This window comes from Equus caballus, chromosome 14 (genome assembly GCF_041296265.1).
Source record: "Equus caballus isolate H_3958 breed thoroughbred chromosome 14, TB-T2T, whole genome shotgun sequence".
Classification (NCBI taxonomy): Eukaryota; Metazoa; Chordata; class Mammalia; order Perissodactyla; family Equidae; genus Equus; species Equus caballus.
The window spans coordinates 32,493,871-32,514,491 of record NC_091697.1 but is presented as its reverse complement, the minus strand read 5'-3'; the positions used below and the strand labels follow the sequence as shown (position 1 = coordinate 32,514,491).

The 20,621-nt window shown below is 39.9% G+C and overlaps 1 protein-coding gene across 2 annotated transcripts in view; it reads left to right on the top strand.

The window, feature by feature from the left end:
- Positions 1–20,621, top strand: part of HMMR (hyaluronan mediated motility receptor) — a 37,574-nt gene that overhangs the window by 1,166 nt on the left and 15,787 nt on the right. The window contains exons 2-10 of one of the 2 annotated variants that reach the window (XM_001917392.6): positions 3,796–3,894; positions 4,353–4,432; positions 6,683–6,730; positions 9,576–9,764; positions 10,844–10,930; positions 11,019–11,119; positions 18,105–18,176; positions 18,312–18,487; positions 19,310–19,458. In XM_001917392.6, the coding sequence (XP_001917427.3) occupies positions 3,796–3,894; positions 4,353–4,432; positions 6,683–6,730; positions 9,576–9,764; positions 10,844–10,930; positions 11,019–11,119; positions 18,105–18,176; positions 18,312–18,487; positions 19,310–19,458 (1,001 nt within the window). The remainder of the gene's footprint in view (positions 1–3,795; positions 3,895–4,352; positions 4,433–6,682; positions 6,731–9,575; positions 9,765–10,843; positions 10,931–11,018; positions 11,120–18,104; positions 18,177–18,311; positions 18,488–19,309; positions 19,459–20,621) is intronic. The other variant, XM_023617278.2, reaches the window with a different exon arrangement.

Here is a 20,621-nt window from a genome sequence, read left to right as displayed (position 1 = left end):
CAGTTAATATTGATAGCACCCCAGGCACCATACTAAGTCTTTATATCGATTATTAGTTCTTTTTTAATTCACCAACATCCCTAACAGGTAATCCTATTATTCATTATTTTATTGATAAAATGACTGAGACTTAGATTTGCTCAGTTACCCAACCAAATTGGCAGAACGGCGGCATGAAACCAGGCCTCCATGGATCCTGTGCTCTTAACCACTGCAGTGCATGAGCTCAGCAACCAGGAAGCATTGGATGTGCTTAGTAAGGCTCTCATCGTTAGTAGATGCTAACTCTATGCAGGGACGTGGCTAAAGTCTTCCCTACTAGATTTGGTTTATTCTTTCCAACAGCCAGATGAGGAAGATACTGATATTGTCCTCATTTTACAGATGAGGTTTAGGGTTTTTATGACTGTGCTGAGCAGCCAGTATGTGGTAGAGCTGAACATCAAAGCCCATGATTTGTCCATTATAATATACGCTTTTTAACACTCACTCATTACATCTTTAATTTCTATCAGCTGACGTGCAGATAGAACTGAGCACCACTGCTCACAAAGGAAGACCAAGTGAGCAAATGGCTCAGCGCAAGCTTATTTTCTTAATTAAAAGACTCAAGGACCTTGTTATTTCCTTGCTATTCAAAGAACTGCTCTAAGTGCTGTCAGTAGTTTGTCTTTTAAGGTGAATTTTTTTTGCTTTATAATGAATTAAACTGACTTTACCACTGATGCAATATTTCAGCCTCACAGTCTCGGGAGTAATAACAGTTATCACTTGTTTGATGCTTGATATGTGTGTGAGGCACAGTAGTGATTTCTCATATTACTCCAGTAATCCTAACAACCATACTATGAGGTAGATACTGTTTTTTCTTCCTGTTTCATGAATGAAGAATCAGCCTCAAATAGAAGTAACTTTCTGGGGTCTTAACGCTAGACTGGAAAAGGAGAGAGTCTTATTCACCATCGCCCTGTGACAACAAATTACTTTGCACTTAGTAATATCTCTATTGATTGGCAGACAAAGCTGGATTTGAACCCTGATCTGGCTGATTACAAAACTCTCTTCTCAGTCCTACATCACCAACAACTTTCTGTTTTCTTCGCCACACTGCCAAACTCAACCCTGAGCTAAATGCTGGGGATACAGACACGATTAAGACAGTCCCTAACTTCAGGCAGTTTTTTCTAATGTGGGAGATGGATAAGTATGTTATTATAAACCATTACAAAACTGAGAAGTTTTATGATAGAAACACTACGTGCAGGCTGCTATGGAGGGAGATTTCTAAACTGATTTGGGGTTTCAGAGAAAGCTCAGAGGTGACATCCAGGCTGAGAGTTGAAGGATAAGTGAGAGTTAGCCAGGCAAAATGGAAGGCAGGCTGTCCATTCTACGTGGGAGAAATAGGAAATAAAGGGGTCTGGAAGTTTGAAGCATTTATTTAATGTTTAATGTACTGCATAATGTTTTGTTCGCATACAAGTATTGATTACCTGTGTTATCTTCCAGTCATTGTTAATCAAGATGTAAGTTGTTGCAGAAAGCTTGTGATATCTCCCAACATATCCCATTCCTTTTGTCTGATATTCCCTCTTCCCAGATTTCTAACAGGTCATGTCTATAATGTCATACATTTAAGTGTTAGTAAGGAAAAGACCATGAAAATGGTACATGCCACAGTTTCACAAAGAGCTGGTAGGTGTACAGGCTGGATTTCAACCTAGTTTTTCTTAAGTCTAAATCCCCATAACTGTCAAACTTGACTCTTTAGTCTTTAGGGAAGGGTTCCTGCTGAGATTGATTTTAGTTGTTCTCAGCTTACATGATCCTGCTTAGTCCCTGTCCACCATCCCTTCTTTTGCTGGCCATTATCCCCTTTTGAGAGTGTGGACCTAATGATGAACTAAAATACTAGAATTCAGCATCATTTTATTTTCTGGCTGCTCTGCCAGGTCTCGAGCTTTGCTTTTCACACTTTTCCACAGAAGCATCCCTAACAGCAGACAGCAAAGGAGAATAACCATAGTCTCTGCATCCCCTCACCCTTCCTTCCCCAAAAAGGCATAACTAACGGTAATGGTGACAGTTTTCTCTGAAACCTCCTGTTTGCTTTAAAAAATAATATGTTCCCAGGGCTGGCCCCGTAGCCGAGAGGTTAAGTTCGCGTGCTCTGCAGGCGGCCCAGTGTTTTGTTGGTTCGAATCCTGGGCGCGGACATGGCACTGTTCATCAAACCACGCTGAGGCAGCGTCCCACATGCCACAACTAGAAGGACCCACAATGAAGAATATACAACTATGTACCGAGGGGCTTTGGGGAGAAAAAGGAAAAAAATAAAATCTTAAAATAATAATAATAATAATATGTTCCCCCCTGCCTCCCCCACCTCTATCCCAGAGAAGTAAAATAGATGCTGTAAGATGTGCCAACCTTAACCTGGTTTTAGGGAAGCCCCTCTCACCCTACCCTTCACCCCAGGGTGTAAATAGTTTGTGAGGTCTGAGAAACCTGAGCTAGCCAAGGTTAATGCTTTTTGCTGGGTCTGCGTTTACCTTAGATACCCCAGTGAATTCCACACTTCGTTTTCAGAATTTCTCCTGATTGGAAGTCCGCTATCTCTACCCCTTATTCACCACATTTAGATCCGAAAGCTCCCAAGATTGGAATCTTTGTGTCAGTACCTATAAATGATCATTGTTTCAGATAGAGGGATGGAAACTTAATTCTATCCTTGATGTTTTTATGGCCTAGTGAATTGATGAAAGCAATGACTTTAATGCTTTTTAATTGTGTCCCAGGGTGAAAAATTCTCTATCTCTATCTGGGATATATTTTTATATTTCTACGCATAACTGAAACAAAAGTCCCACAAAACAGTGCTTAACTTTGCAACATGAGTCACACTGATATTTTCTGTTGTGTTGCGTTTTTTGTGTATGCTAGTCAAGATATACTAATGAGTTCCTATGATTCTATTTGAAAAACACTTGGGACAGCAGGAGTTGCCTTGGAATGGTCAGATTCCCTGCTGTTCCTATTTATTTGCATGAAACTCTAGACTGAATTAAATAGCTTTTCAGAGAATAGCATAAATCTATTGATTCCAAATCAGCTGAAGATATATGCTAATAATGTTTTTATTGTTATAAATCCTGAGAGCCAGATCTTAAGTCACTGAAACGAAATAGACACTCTGAAATGCCTTCCATCTGGGACTCCAGTTACATGAGGCTATACAGTATAAATTTCTGGAACATAGAAATCTAGTCTAGTATATTTTGTACTTTACATGACATGACTTTATAAATTTCCTGATATATTAATACTAGCCGGAGACGAATTATCACTATAAATTTTTATTCTAGGCTAGAGCTTGAGGGCTAGACACTTTTAGTTGCTTCATTTCTAGAATCTGCTGGTAGTTACCTCAGTGACTCTCTTTGAGCAGAGTTGATTCCAAGCATGTTATTTCTTATATTCGATCTTTAATAACAAAACCACATTGCCTGTTCTTACGTGATGTTCATCCCAAGACCGTCTGCTGTTTTGCTCAGTTGCCTGGGTTTCTTTGACCCAATTGAAGTAAAGGGCATTTGGGAAGCTAATGGTACTGTTTTTCATAGAGAGGCCTACTTTATAATATCAAATTGGTGCTATTTTTACATTTGAAAAAGCAAAGAAGCAATTTATTAATGGCAAACTTACGTTTATATTACTCATTTTACTATGACGTGTTTTTAACTTAAGATCATAAGTAACATTAGATGAGACATTAATGTTTTGTGTTTCCTCTAGGGTGTGCACCATCTCCAGGTGCTTATGATGTTAAAACTTCAGAAGTATTGAAAGGACCAGTATCCTTTCGGAAATCGCAAAGATTTAAAACACCAAAAGGTAATGGATCCAAAAATAGAATAATGGTTTTTGATCTTGTAAGTTTTAAAATTATGAATAACTATTTAAATTTAAAGATGCTGTAGTATTTCTAACAGTGTGAAGCTACAGCTATGTTTAAATTTTCTTATTTGACGGATTTACAAAAGGGTCAACTACAGAATAATACTTTCATCATTACAGTGTTGTATAACCAGGAAAATTAAGCAAGACATTCATGGAGATATGTAGTTTCCCTTTTGGTGATTACCCTAACCCTCTGTCAGGGACTATTAGGAAAATCAGGAAAGTGTTAGATGTGTAAAAAATATTGTATAACTAATTATTTGGAAAATCAAGAAAAGAATAACTTTGTATTGCTTCACTAATAGCTGCACTAAGAATTTGGAAATTGTATTTAGTCTGTGGTTCAAACATGTGAGCACCAACCATGATCTCTACAATTCATCTTATTGCAGAATCTCAACAAAATCTTAATGTTGACAAAGATACTACCTTGCCTACTTCAGCAAGAAAAGTTAAGACTTTAGGATTAAAGGTGAGGAGCTCTTATATGCTAGCTGGTTTATCAACTATCTTTGAAAACACTTCTGAAAGGTATTGTATTTGACTAGAAGAAGTTAAGCATATAAATTAAGGTTATAAGAAAATCTGTAAATTAATGAAACATGTTATCATTAGGACTCTAGTAAGATTTACATTTCTGCCTACATCATTACTGAATATATTGCATCTAAATGTGCCCTTAGTTCAGAATTACAAAATGGTCTGCACTTCTCAGTCTTTTATCTAGATTTTTTTTTTTTTTTTTTTTGGTGGGTAAGATTGGCCGTGAGCTAACTTGTGTTGCCAGTCTTCCTCTTTTTGCTTGAGGAAGATTGTCCCTGAGCTGCTAACATCTGTGCCAGTCTTCCTCTACTTTGTACATGGGATGAAGCCACAGCATAGCCTGACGAGCAGTGTGTATGTCCATGCCTGGGATCTGAACCCACGAAACCTGGGCTGCCAAAGCAGAGCAGGCAAACTTTACTACACCACCGGGCTGGCCCCATCTAGATAAATTGTATAATATGTGATGCTTTGATTTGTTATTTATCATCGTTTGAGTTGTATTGGTTTTTTTTATTTATTTGTTTGTGGGGAAGGGTAAGTATTGGTGAAGAAAAAGGAAAAAACGTTCTAATACCTAAAAGAAGTTTGCTACTCAGAAACTGCCAAGGAGTGGTGGGAGATTAAATTCTTAATAACTTCATGTTACGGCTTGTGCAAGAGCCTACTACTATTACTGTTTCCATTAGTTCATAAAAGCAAGATGTACTTTCTTAAGGAGTTGTACAAATTGATGTTTTAATGTGTAAAAGATTCAGAGTTGGGAAACCAAAGCTATAGGTTAAGCTTAGACTTGTTCATTCATTTGGCAGTTACCTAAGTCTCTTATCCTATAATATAGAGCTGCATTGTCCAATATGAAAATAATTTCCTACATGTGGCTATTGAGCCCTTGAAATTGAGCACTAGAAACTGAAGAACTAAATTTTTAATGCTATTTAGTTTTAATTAATGTATACTTAAAAACTAATACTCAATTCTGTTGGAAAAATTTTAAACGTTTTTGGAACAACTTGGGTATGTGAATTTACTTCTCCATCTGCATCTGTGTTTTTTATGAAATCTAAATATAGATAGATATTTCTGATGAAGATTTAGCATTTGAATTGAGATATACTGTAAGTATAAATACATGATAAATTTTGAAGACCTAGTACAAAAAATATAAAATATCTCATGTAATTTCATATTAATTTTTATGCTAACCCCTGTTGAAATAATATTTTTTATATACTGGGTTAAGTAAAATATATTATTAAAATTTTTACTTTTTATATGTGGCTACTAGAACATTTGAAAATACATATATGGCTTGCATTCTATTTTTATTGGGCAGTACTAATATAGATACTCTTCTTGAAAATTGATGTAAATTTCTTGACTTTAATCTCTTGGAGAAATAGTTCTGAAATTTTGAATTAATTATAGAATTCACAAAGCCTCTTAGAAAACTAAATTACATAGAAAGTTTGTGTCAAATCCCAAAATAATAAACCTTCCTTTTTAGAAAATGCCATCAGGTGGGAAATTAAGACATGAGACTGGTGTGGCCCTCCCCCAACTTAGAAACATGTAAAACAGGTTTCATTCAAGATGTTTGTGTATTTTCTTCCATTTTCAGATGGAAAAGATAGATATTCTGTTTTTGGCTATTCCCTCAGAAAGGGTGTTGGATATAAAAAGATGTAGTATGAAAATTATATGTCCTATTTAGAATAAAGGCAATGAGTACATTAGAATCACAGCTTGTACTATTTCATTTTTTTTCTTTGCATCTGTATTTTTTTTCTCCTCTTTGGGTGTCAAATTTTAAGTTGATTTCTCTTGGTAAGATTCTTTTTATTCCTAGGTGGCATAATTAAATATTCAAAATGTGTTTCTGTTTAATGTTGGAAAGGAGGCAGTCAGTACCTTTATTCATAAAGCTCCACCTGTTCTTTTCACTGGACTTGTTAGAAAAAGCCTAATCTATTGGGGGTGAAAACTTTTAAACCCAAAATATTTTGAGATGTAAAGAATCTTTTCCTTCCTTTACCAGATAAGTCACCTGCAAAATGTTTAACAGACTCAGTGAAATGAACTGTTTTGAATCCTTCATCTTTTCTGATAACTAAAAATCAAATTTGGCTGTGATTTTTGTGGCAATTAAATTTATCACTGTTCTTTGACTTTTAAATAGAAGGAATCTCAAAAGAATGATAAAGATTTGAAGATACTGGAAAAAGAGGTAAGCAATGCTTTCAACTTACTGAAAAACAAACGTGCCATATAATAGAGAAGAGACAGGGATTCTGTCAGTTTGAGGAGTCATATAGTAAGGCGAATATGTCATCCAGACCAGTGCCTACAGGGTGTCCGTTCCTTGGCTTGGATACCATATGTCAGAGCCTGGTTGTCAGTGTGGTGTGCTGGCAAAGTCAAGTTTGTTAGCATCCTAAGGGACAGATTTAAGATAACCCACTGCAAGAAAAGCTGATAACTACAAATTAAGATGGTTTATTACAATTATGCATGGATCAAATATTTATATTTACTCATAGCGCACTCTCTTCCTGTGTGTTAATCTGTATAAGACAGTGACTAGCGAGAGAATTGCTTGGTGAGTGTGAAATCCTAGTAGGTTACTTGGATTGTGATGGAGTTGTGCTAACCTGATGCATTCCTCTGCACCATAGGTATATGCCTTTCTCAAGGATAAAAGGACCTAGAGTTACACTGTCCGATCTGGTGGCCACTCACCACATGCGGTGATTTAAATTAAATAAAATTAAGAGCAGTTCTTCAGTTGCACTAGTCACATTTCAAGTGCTCAATAGCCACATGTGGCAAGTGGCTACCATACTGGACAGTGCATTTCCACCATGGTGGAAATTTCTCTTGAGCAGGACTGACATAAAGAACCCGCTTAGTACCCTAAGTTGTGCTGAGTTGATGACTGCCAACTTTGCTCTTCTGGCAGTCTTTTTTCTGCGTTTCTATTGCTGACCAACTCTTTCTGGTGGACATATTCTTTTGATACATTAAAACTTTCCATTGATTATAGTTAAGTATTAACTTAGGACCAAGAATATGTCAAGATAACTTTGCAAATTTCTGCTCTGGTTGCTCTGATCCTTTTTGTATTTATTTTAATAATATTACCTATCATTGTATTGAGGATACACATATGCCTATAGTGTAGGGGGTCATGCTTAGAGATGTGATAACTGAGTCTCAGTGAGACAGCTGGTAAGTAAGTGACAGTGGTAGGATTAGAACTGATAATCTAATCTTTTAGAAGAGAGATTTTTGACCAATAGACTATTTTATTTAAGTCCCACAGTATATGTTCTTTGTTTGTTTGTTTGATTTGAATTAGTTATCAATATTTAAAAGTAAAATTTCATGCAAAACAAATTCAGATTTCTGACTTCTGTTGCAAAATCAGAAGGTCTGACAACACTGTTTCACATTCCCCTCCAGGGCAGCACTCTCCTGGGGCTACGCAGGACCGCCTCCTTTAGACCACATGGTTGCTCCCCAGCCCTCAGCTGGCTCTCTTTGCTTATTTATATTACCTGCTTGGCTATATAAACATTTGAGTTTACAAACTCTTTTTTGGAGCTTAAACTTCTTTTACTGCAAAAAGTGTGAGGTAGATAATCTCCTTGTGCTTTTTTCTACTTTATAATACTATCCTATAAACACTGGTTAGAAACTAATAATATCAGCTCATTCGGTCCCTAGCGTCTAGTTCACAGCTTTACATGTAAATGATGCTTGATACATTTTCAGTTAAGCAGTGTTAGCTTGAAATACGGAGATTGGTATGAATACAAAGCCAGGAACAGTAGAAAATACTTTACATTTGACTTAATATAGCTCTGCTTTCTTGATACTTGCTTTTTACCCATTAAATAGTCTGTTTTGGTGGATGTTCTATGTGTACTAGACAAGAATGTATATTCACTTGTTGGGTATAGTGGTCTACATGTGTCAACTAGTTTAGGTTGGTTAATAGTTTTGTTCAAATCTTTATTTGTGCTGATGTTTTTGTTTGCTTATTCTGTTAGTTACTAAGAGAAGTACTTCTGAATTTCCAGCTCAGTGGATCAGTCTGTTTCTCTTTTCAGTTCTGTCAGTTTTTGCTTTGTATATTTTGAAGTTATGATATTACCTGCACAGCAAATTTAAGATTGTCTTCCTCTTGAAATGACTTTTTTGTCATAAAATTGCCCCTTTATCACTAGTGACACTTTTTGCCTAAAAGTCTACTTTGTATGGTATTAACATAGCCATACCATTTTTCTTTTGTTTAGTAATTATATGGTAACCGTTTTCTGATCCCTTTATTGTCGATCTATCTATGTCCTTATATTTAAGTGCATATCTTGTAAACGTCTGGGATTACTTTCCTTCAGCCTAAAGAACTTCCTTTAGTATTTCTTGTTGTGCAGGCCTACTGTTGACAAATACTCTCAGCTTTTTTTTCTCTGAAAACATTTGTATGTCACCTTCATATTTAAAGGATATTTTCATCGGGAATAGAATTTTAGATTGGGAGATTTCACCCCCCACATTTTAAAGACATTTGTCATTTCATTGTCTTTTGGCTTCCACGTTTTCTATTAACAAATATGTGATTTTGATTTTGGTTTTGGTTTTTATCCAGTAATCACAGCAGGAATGATAGTTTGCTGATGCCTGCTACATCCTACCCTGAAGCCCAGCTCTGCCTTCTTGAAATAAAAAAAGATATTTAGCATTTCAAACTATAGTTTTAAATTCATGTAATCAGAACTAAAGAGAGGAACTCTTACAGGTAGAAATATCTTAAAAGTGAATAAACAGTTAATTGCACCTGGAAGTTTATGGCAATTAAAATCCTCTCTTCTTAAAATGCATACAGATTTTTAAGATGTCTCATAAAGTAAATATGATTGTTGAAACAGCTAGTGAAATTAGAATATCTAAGAGCATTATGTCAAAATCAGAGGTTTTTCTAGACGTTTAGTATTTTAAGTGTCAGTAGCATCTAGTTGCATTGGCATTGTGTCAGTGAATCATTCATTTATCATCTTGTTTCCATCCAGATTCGTGTTCTTGTTCAGGAACGTGGTGTTCAGGACAAGCGGATCCAGGATCTGGAAGCTGAGGTGGAGAGGATGGAAGCAAAGCTGAATGCTGCAGTCAGGGAAAAAACATCTCTCTCTGCAAGTAACGCTTCCCTAGAGAAACAGCTGATTGAATTAACCAAGACTAATGAGCTACTAAAAGCTAAGGTATCTGAGCCTCATGATAATTGAATAAATAGTACTCCAATATACGATTCGATAATGTACAAATAGACAATTGAATAAATAGTCAACTTGTTTTTTCTCATATAGTTGTTAGGGAATTTTAGGCTCTACTTTAATCCTTTTCCTTCACTAAATGTGTCTTAAATATTAAGCTGCTTCCAATAGGAATTATTATAGCATCTTTTTTATTATGGCACCTGGCACATAAGAGGTTATAAACAAACAAGTTACTTTTTGTTTTAATGTCTGACGTTTTCTCACCCTTCTTCAAAGTCACCCTCAGTAAATAAGACCGTTCATAAGAGTTGCAGAATTTACATCCAGAAGTCACTTTAAAGATCTTTCTCTGAAATAATAGCATAATAGCGGGCTTCCATTTCCAATCCTTTTGGGAATGAAGTGGGAAATGAATAAATTTGTGGCCTTAAATGTGTTTAATAGATAAATTGTGTTTATCAGTATTAATATACTAATAGATCTTAAAGAACATGGTCACCTTGCTTCTTACAGAAGTAGAGCGAGGCTGTAAATCTCTATTTAATTTAATAGGAGTCATTTTTTCAGGGCCTGTAATGTGCTGGGCTCTTTGCTTACAAAGGGTGTGAGGGTGTATAGGAGTCAAGCGTGAAGAAGGAAGCAGATTTCTGGGCCCCACCCAGGGAGATTGTCATTTAGTATGCCAGGGATGGACCCTATTGTCTGCATATTTCAAAGCAGACCAGGCAATTCAGATACTTTCTGTTAAGCATACATACTTTATGAACTCCTCTCCAAGAGGCTTGTTTTAGAGCCTTGCCATGGACTTTCCGGCATATAGACGTCAGTGACCATCCAAACTACTTTCAAAAATAAACCAGAAAGTCATGTTAAGGAAAGGAGGGACAACAACAGTAGTGTAAAACCAGTAATCCTTGTGTTGATCAGAAGCTGTTTTCTCTACCACAGTATATTGTAGGTAAATAATAGTCCCAATTGTAGATAGAATAATCAATATTTAAGTGATTTTGTATATGACTTAGCGGAAAATATTTCTGACATTTCTATGTATCGGCTGTACTTAGTTTTCTGAAGATGGTAACCAGAAGAATATGAGAATTCTAAGCCTCGAGTTGATGAAACTTAAAAACAGAAGAGAAACAAAGATGAAGGTGAGTGATACCTCTGCTCAGTTTGCTGTGTCTGGATGTGGGGATCTGAACAATTTCTCCTTTCCTAAAACATATTTCTGTTGTGTAGAGTATGATGGCTAAACAAGAAGGTATGGAAGTGAAGCTGCAGGTCACCCAGAAGAATCTCGAAGAGTCTCAGGGGAAAATCGCGCAACTTGAGGGGAAACTGTGAGTGACTAAAAAGAAAGAGAAATGACTTAGTATGACCAATTCTTGATTTACCTCTCTCACTGTTCCACCACACGCCCACTTGGGTGAGCAGTGTGCGACAGGTTGCAGAGAGACCAAAGAAAAGACCCAGAGTTGGCGAACGAGACATATAAGTTCATTGGGAGTTACTTACAGGAAGGTCCAGTGACGGCCAGCTGGACAGCAATGTGTACCCGCAAGTGTGGGTGGAGAGGGGGTTTCTTATATAGGCGGGGGACACCAAGGCTATATGTTTGCCAAGGGGCTGTCCTTGGTACGACCTGCATTCCCAGGAAGAGTAGCTCACGTGGAGGGGCTCTGTGTCCCCTTAAGACACGATGTTCTTTAAGTGAGATAAGGTAGGGTCCTGGCTGGCCAGGCCCTGCATTGTTACAAATCCCAGCAGCTGGGCCTCCTGCCCAGAGGGAGTGAGAAGCACACATGGTTGCAATGGGCTGGTGGGCTTTCACTGAGCGTGCAAGGCCCAGGCCCCACACCCTACCCTCCATGTGTCTGAATGGCCCTCACAATCTTATTATGTCATTCTTCCGCGGAGTCCCTTGAGCCAGACACATAGAGGAGCATCGTGACCAGATACCACAACAGGAACAGAGAGCACAGCAAGAGAACAAAATCAACAATAAGAAGGCGAGAATGCCAAAGAATACCTTTTGCCGGATTGAGGGGAGGGATTGAATCCAAGCAAAGACCAGATCAGTGGACACGGCATCAGTAGCCTGTGTATGGGTATATAAGAAGCCATTGCAGAAGAAATGTTATGAGCATAGTCAAGGATATAGATACAGCATTCTACCTTTATCAGAGCCCAGGTCCCTCCTTGGGCAGCAGTGAGCATGTCCAGAGCCATCCTATTTTGCAACACCACTCGTCTCATTTGGGATGTTTCCTCATTCAAAAGCATTACGGCCTGTCTGGTGTTATCAGGGCTGTTGCCACATGTTGGGCTAGAGAAGACACTTGCCATCCTACAGCAATAGCTGCAGCTGGTGGGGAAAAGATAGCAAGGGAGTAAAACCACTGTGCAGCGAGTCACACACAATGGCGTCCTCAGACTGCCTCCCAGTTAGAGGGAAGCTGTTGAAGGGAAGGTAGGATGCATGCAGAGATGTAGGGGCGCCCCATGTACATCTTGTGGTCCAATTATAAGGCAGATAGGGCCAGCTGTGAGCACCACAAGCCCACAAGCACCCCCGAGGAGAGGCATAGGCTCCTCCGATGGGGATGTCTTGTTTTCTCAGCCTCATATCAGCAGTGATGATAATTGTTTGGTTACACATTGCTTTAGGTGTCCACCCTACATTTTTTAAATATTTTCATTTGGTGGTGCAGAGTTATTGTGATGTTCAAGGCACCAGGGAAGGGAATCTCTTAATTCTACTTGTGCAGCAGTTAACCATCCTACACCATCAAACACAAAGTACCTTGCCTTTGGGGTTGTGTTAACCTCCTCACACACAAGCTGAGAGATATACTTGCAAGAGGCAGCATAAGATGGCGAGGACAGGTTACTTGGCGGGAGGGGAGTAGAAATGGGAAAGTAGGGGCGCGTTCCTCCACTCTCGCATGCTCTACAGTCAGAGGCATTGGCAGCTTGGAGACACCATGGTAGAAGAGAGGCAGCTCGCTGCATACCCAGCAGTTGGAGCGATTTTGTATTTCTGCAACAGTGCATGCCCAAACAGCGAAAAGGTTGGCAAACATTCTCCTAAGGATGAAAGTAAGCTGTTTAGAGGGAACTAAAACAAGGAGGTCATGACCGTCCAACAAGACTCATGTGGTTGCAGTGGTATAGGATAAGGGCAGAACAGTAACACACCAGAGGGAAAGGAAGAACGTACCTTGGGGAACTGCAGGCCCTGGATTAGTAAGTTAGGAGGTTTTAGGTGGCCTCCCCACCGTGAAGCGTATTACTGTGATATCCTCCTAAGCTTATTCCCCAAGGGTCTAAGAAACCACACCAGAGGGGCCCCACCTGCCAGTCCCAGGACCCAGTGACCACATGGGTCCCGGTAGGAAGTTCTTGTCACGAAGGCAAAAGCAAACTGTTCTGAGTGCCTATCTGTGGTTGTAGTTTGTCTCCTTGAGTAGCTTCTGTCTGTAGATGTACTGTCATCAGGTCCTTGTGTCAACATCTGATATGTGCTGGGTTGGATGTGCCTTTCACATTCATTCGGTTGACGTATTGCAGTCGTCAGGCATCCTGTCCAATGGGCTATGCTCCTGTCTTCTGTCCTCAGTTGTTGTTTCAGCAAGTCGTTCATTTGTTCCACCAGTCCTGTAGTCATGGGGTTGTATGGCGGGTGAAAATGCCAATGTGTGTCCATTTGATCATCCCACGTCTGTACCTGGTATCCAATACAATGTCAGTGTCCGTAGGAACACCATACACAGCGCAGAGGTGTTCCAGGCCTCTTATAGTGATCTTTTGTGTGGTCCTCTTGCTATGATATGCCTGTAGCAGTTCTGTTTACGTGTTCACACAAGTGAAGCATACCGGCAGCCATCAGAAAGAGGCAAGGCCCGATGTAGTCCAACTGCCAGAGTTGAGCGGCCTGGTTGCCTCTGGTGATTTGGCCTGTGTCTTGGGGAATGGCCCAGGGTCTCTGCAAGGAACAAGAAGGGCATGCCTGACAGACCTGCACAATATCAGCATAACATAGTAGGAGGCCCCAGGCCTTGGCAATAGCCCATAGAGTCCTTTATCCTTTGTGTCCAGTCTTCTTATGTAGTCGTTCTACCACTGTTTTGGCTGGCACTTCTTCTAGGAGACAGATCTGAGCTAACTCTTCTGCTTGCTGGTTTCCTGGTGGCATTGTCGCCTGATGTGCAGACACATGGTATGCTGTTATTGTCGTTCCCTGAACCCACTGCCAGATACCATCCCAGAGTTCTGCCCCCCACAACAGGTGACCTTTAATAGTCCACTTTTGTCATACCCATTGTGCCATCTGCAGGATGAGCCCCTTGTAGACTGCCCACCTGTCCATGCACGGACACATTGGATCGGGCTCACGAGACAGCACCATCCAGGCAGCCCACAATTCGGCCCATTGACTACCGAACCCAGAGCCACAGTCCAACCACATACTGGCAGTCGAAGGCTGGATAGCCACTGCTGTCCACTAGGGGGAGGTTGTCCCTTGTGGAGCCATCTGGACAAGAGTATACCAGGCCTCTGCCGGGATTGATTCTTTTCCTTCCCAAACATTTGGCAGGGTTTCCTCATCTAACGGCGTTGTTTCCTCTGTCGTGTATATTACTGGCCCCAGGATGGCATGCAGTTTTGCACATAAGGGACTACTGGTGAGGGTCCCTCGTTGTCATAAGTATGCATGCCATTTTGCCACTGTCTCTGTTTGGGCTGTTGCTGAGTGGGGCTTTTGGAAAGCGTTCTGCAGCCACTCCACAGTGGGCAGATAAGTACAGACTGTTACCAGCAGGGAACGGGTTATGGGCTCCACCTGCTGGAGGGCCAGGTAAGCAGCACACAATTGTTCCAGGGCGCTATATCGGTTTTCAGTCCCTTTCCACAATTGAGACCAGAAACCAAGGGACACTTGTTTATTACCTTGCCTCTGTGAGGGACCCCATCTGAACCCCTCTGAATAACTGCAAATGTCCAATTTACATGGTTGTTCTTGTGTTAAAACACCCCAGGACTGGATTTGTTTTACTGCTACTTTGGCTTGGGTGCAGGCCTCCTGCTTGGTGGTCTCTCAGTCCCAGATAGCACTCTTTCACACCAACTTATAAAGAGGACAGGCAGCCTGTATCTTATCTATAACAGCAGCAGGAACCACTTTTGTCTTACCCAACCAGACAACACCCAAGTGTTTGACAGACAACCCACCCTTGCAATTTGTTGTCATGCACTGTGACAAAGGAGCAGGAGGCTTCCTGGAGGTCTGAAAAAGACTGAGAGGTTAACGTGACATCATCAATTTAATGGCACAAGGCAACACTGGGGGGTTTGTCCACCAGGTGGCACTATAGAGGCCTTGCCACAGGGTGGGAGGAGAAGTGATGGACGCCATTTTGCTCATTTCCGTCCCTGACAGCAAAATGCCTTCTGATCCAGTATTCCAGAGACAGAAAAGCCACCCCAGGATGCTTTCTCTCCCCTTCTGCCTGAATTTGTTTCCCAGTTCCACCAGTCGTCCCTTGATCTTAGCAAAACAGCAGGCTAAGATCTCTATTTTCTCATCAGACTCTGTAGGTGTGTCAAGAGCGCCTCGGTTGTCTTGGGTTGAGTGAGTTGAACCTTTCTTTCTAACTTCAGTTTCTCTTGTAGCTGCCTCACTTTGGCTCTTGCTTCCATCTCAGCTTCTGTTGTGAGCCTTACCACAGTGAGGAGGGGCCACCCAAACAGTGCAGCTACCACCTGGGCTTCTGACTTCTTCCCTACATCTATCTTGCCCAGGACTTTCCGTGCCTTCATTGAAAGCCATCCTACAGTGAGGAGGGGCCACCCCACAGCTGTAGCAATGGCCTGGGCTTCTGAGGTTTTTTTTCTACATTTCTCAAGACCAGGACTTCCCCTAGGCCCTTTGGCATTTTCAGGGTGTCCCCGTACTCACGCAGTGGGCCCCATCCATCAAGTATGATGGTGACCAGCTCCCACAGGGAAGACATCAGCCAACCCAGGATTTCCCCTGCGGATTTCCCCTTCCTATCCCCCATAGTCTCAGTGCTCACAGGTGTTTCTTTAGTGTCCTGGCTGACTTACTGTGTGTTCTGCCACATGCCCAGTTGGGTGAGCAGTGTGGGATAGGTTGTGGAGAGGTCAAAGAAAAGACCCAGAGTCAGCTGACAAGACAGGTAGGCTTATTGGGAGTTAGTTACAAGGAGGTCCAGTAATGGGCAGCTGGACAGCAATGTGTACCTGCAACCACAGGTGGGGAGGGAGTTTCTTATATAGGCGGGGGACACAAAGACTGTATGCTTGCCAAGGGGCTGTCCTTGGTACAACCTGCATTCCCAGGAAGAGTAGCTCACGTGGAGGGGCTCTGTGTCCCTTTAAGACGCGATGTTCTTTAGGTGAGGTAAGGTTGAATCTGGGCCAGGCCCTGGATTGCTACAAATCCCAGCAGCTGGGCATCCTGCCTAGAAGGGAACCAGAAGGTCACATGGTTGCAATGGGCTTGGGGACTTCTGCTGAGCAAGCAAGGCCCAGGCCCTTCACTCAGCTAGTTACTGTTTACTGAGACTTTAACCTTCCCTCAATACTTAGCTCATGGCCTCCAATTGCCGTATTTCTCTTCCTAAGTGGCAGTAGAGCCCTAATCATCCCCATTTTATGCTGAAAAGATGTAGGAATGTTTTACTTTTGTACATCTTCTGTATCAATGATGAGGAAAGGCCTCATAGTCTTTCTAATAGCATAATCTTATGGAGGTAGTAGACCAAAACTGAGAAACATTGGTATAGGAAGCTGTGATTCATGCATAATCCTAGGCTTCTTTTTGATACTGAGCTGTAATTTACATACAATAAAATGCACAGATCATAAGTATTCAGTTTGATGACTTTGACAATTGCACACACCTTTGCAATCACCACCCAAACAAAATAGAGAATGTTACCGTCTCCTCAAAGAGTTACTTCATGCCCTTTCCTACTCCCCTGCTCCTCCCCATGTAATGCCCCCACCCCTGCAATCACTTTCTGATTTCCATTATCATAAATTGGCTTTGTCTTTTTAGGTGTGTTTATCACAGTGTGTGTGTGTGTGTGTGTGTGTGTGTGTGTGTGTGTGTGTGGCTTCTTTTGTTTACTGTATTTTTTTGAGATTCATCCATACTGTTGTGTGTATTATAATTTGTTCCTTTGTATTTCTGAGTAGTATTTCAGTATATGAATATACCTCTTTGTTTATTATTCTCCTGTTGATCAATATATGGGTTTCCAGTTTCTGACTGTTACGAATGAGACTGCTGTGAACATGTTATATGTCTTTTTTTCCTAAAGATTGGCCCTGAGCTAACATCTGTTGCCAATCCTTTTTTTTCTTCTTCTTCTTCTCCTCAAAGACCCCCAGTACATAGTTGTGTATTCTAGTTGTGAGTCCTTCTGGCTCTGCTATGTGGGACGCCACCTCAGCATGGCTTGATGAGCAGCGCTGGGTCCATGCCCAGGATCCGAACCAGTGAAACCCTGGGCCGTGGAAGCAGAGCACGCAAACTTAACCACTTGGCCACAGGGCCGGCCCCGTGTTGTGTATCTTTTTGTGGACATGTTTTTATTTCTCTTGTGTAAATACCTAGGAGTGGAATCCTGAGTCATAGGGTAGTGTATGTATAAGGTATTAAAAGACTCAAAGTGGTTGTACCATTTTACACTCCATTTAGCAGTGTATAATAGTTCCATTTGTTCCACGTCCTCACCAACATTTGATGTCAGTCTATTTGATTTTGGCCTTTCTAGTAGGTATGAAGTAGTACCTCATTTCTGATTTTAATTTGTTACTATAAATGGTGAGCATCTCTTTATGTGATAATTGACCATTCATATATATCCTTTTGTAAGGTGTCTGTACGTCTCTTGCCCATTTCGTAGATTGAGTTGTTAGAGGTAAATGAATAAGTAATTGAATCAAGGCAGCCTAGAACAAAGGCTTTGTAGCACACAAAATGCTATTTTGTAAGTGTGATGGCTGGGGAAATCAGAAAAGCTACGAAAAAGATTATTTCTAACACTTGGAGTGTTATAGATGATGACTCTCACCATCGCAGCCCTTTTATCAGAATATATTTGGAAAGCTTTCTCACTTAAAAGAAAACTTCAGTTTCCTATCAACTTAAGAGGCCACATAAAATAATGGTTAATAGTTTGGACTCTAGACTCAGCCTGCGTCATACATCAGTGTCTGGTACAAAGTAAGCATTATATGTGATTATTAAGTAAATAAATTAGTATGTTTTAATATGCGCAATTTTTTTTTTAGTGTTTCAATAGAGAAGGAAAAGACTGAAAAATCTGAAACAGAAAAACTCTTAGAATACATCGAAGAAATTAGGTAATATGAACAGTAATTTTAAATTGAACTTTTACTTTGTTGAATAGTGATTAATATATCATTTTTATCATTTTTTGGTTAATTTTCCCTATGCCTAAATAGATGTGCTCTTCAAAGTAATTTGTTTTAATGCAGTTGTGCATCAGATCAAGTGGAAAAATACAAGCTAGATATTGCCCAGTTAGAAGAAAATTTGAAAGAGAAGAATCATGAAGTTTTAAGCCTTAAGCAGTCTCTTGAGGAAAATGGTGTGTTGTCTAAACAAGTAGAAGACCTCAATGCTAAATGTCAGCTGCTTGAAAAAGAAAAAGGTACTGTGCTGCTTATGGTATTACTTTCTTCACATAAGTACTATCTACAATATTTAAGAAAAGTACTGCCATGTTAAAACAATTTTTTTTTTAAAGATTGGCACCTGAGCTAACAACTGTTGCCAATCTTTGTTTTTTTAAGGATTGGCACCTGGGCTAACAGCTGTTGCCAATCTTTTTTTTTTTTTCTGCTTTATCTCCCCAACCCTCCCCCAGTACCTGGTTGTATATCTTAGTTGCAGGTCCTTCTAGTTGTGGGATGTGGGACGCCTCCTCAACGTGGCCTGACAAGCGGTGCCATGTCCGCACCCAGGATCCAAACCCTGGGCCGCCACAGCGGAGCACTCGAACTTAACCACTCGGCAACAGAGCCGGCCCCTAAAACAATTTGTTTTAAAAAAAATTATATAAACAACACCAAAAAAACCCTGTTGTATGTATGAGAGATTTTGTCTTTTATAATGTTTGTTCTCTGTTAATTTCAACATATTGCCTGTCGCAGTTGGAATATGTGAAATATATACATTTGGGCAGTTCTTGACTTGCCCATTGGGTGGCCATTTAAATTTGGTAGATACATAGAACTAGGTTTGGGGATTTTATTATATGGCATGTAATGTGTACTATATTATATATAGTAATGATACAAACTTCAGAGTTGTGTTTTGTGTTTGTTTTGCTTTTCCCCGCCTTTGGAAATACTTCATCTGTGTAATATGCTAAAAGCAATAAAGCAGTGTAATGGAATGTAATGGGAATGTGAGTTCTCAAAGTTAATATTACTATCCAATAACAGCATTTTTAATGTTTTTCCTTTTGTAGAAGACCTCATGAACAGGCATAGAGATTGGGACGAAAATCTAAACTCTGAAATACAAACCTTAAAAGAGAAGTTTACTCTTGAAAAACAAGAACGTGAGAAGCTACAACAAAAAGAGTTGCAAGTTGATTCACTTCTGCAGCAAGAGAAGGTAGTTTACTACAATACCAAAAAAAAATAGTGCTTCTTTTATGTCATATATTTTCCTCTGTACCAGCAAACCTTTAAATTGTATATATTCTTTAATCCAACAATTCTGCTTTTAGAGTCGTATCCTGAAGAAATTATTATGGCTATGCTACAGATATAGCTCCAAAGATGTTCACCACAGGGTTATTGATAATGTGAAAAAATTACAAACAACAGATGAAACAAAATAGTAAATCATTTAAAAATTTTTTCCAGGGGTCGACCCCATGGCCTGATGGTTAAGTTCTCACCCTCTGCTTCGGGACCCAGGGTTTTGTCGGTTTGGATCCGGGGCGCAGACATGGCACCACTCGTCAGGCCACGTTGAGGCAGCATCCCACATGCCACAACTAGAAGGACCCACAACTAAAATATACATCTATGTACTGTGGAGATTGGGGGAGAAAAGAAAAAAAAAGAAAAGATTGGCAACAGTTGTTAGCTCAGGTGCCAATCTTTAGGGAAAAAAATTGCAAAAAAAAAAATTTTTTTCCAGCATATTCTTGTGTTAGGTTACTGTAAGGCTGTCTAGTTACACAAGAAACAAAACTGACTTTTTTTAAAATCTAGATTACATAAAGAACATTTTACATATCAATGAGAAAAGACAGTCCAATTAAAAAATGGGCATACTATGGAAATCGATAGTTCTCAGAAGTAGAAATTCAGACAACCTGTAAACATGAAACGATGTTCTACCTCAGTAGTAATCAGGGATGGAAATAATTTGTTTTTCACTTATAAGATTGGCAGAAATTAAAACATTCGATAATATAACAGTGAGAGTTGGGCAAATAAGTACTCACATGTACTCATGAAATATTGTTGAGCAACCTGTAACAACTAAAGACATTGAATAAATCTGTATATACTGGCTTGAAAATATCTCAACTATTTTATGATCTTTTTAAATGACCCTTACATATATAGAGAATTTATCATTTATATTTTTTAAATGTATACAAAAAGATGAGAAGGCGTATATGCCAAACTAGTGGTTTTCTCTGGAATGGGAAAACTGAGGTTGGAGTGAGGAGTAGTCAAAAGGCAATTTCCACCAAGAGGAAGCGGGGGGAGATGGGCACAGGGGTGCAGGGGCACAGTTATATGGTGTTTGACAAAGAT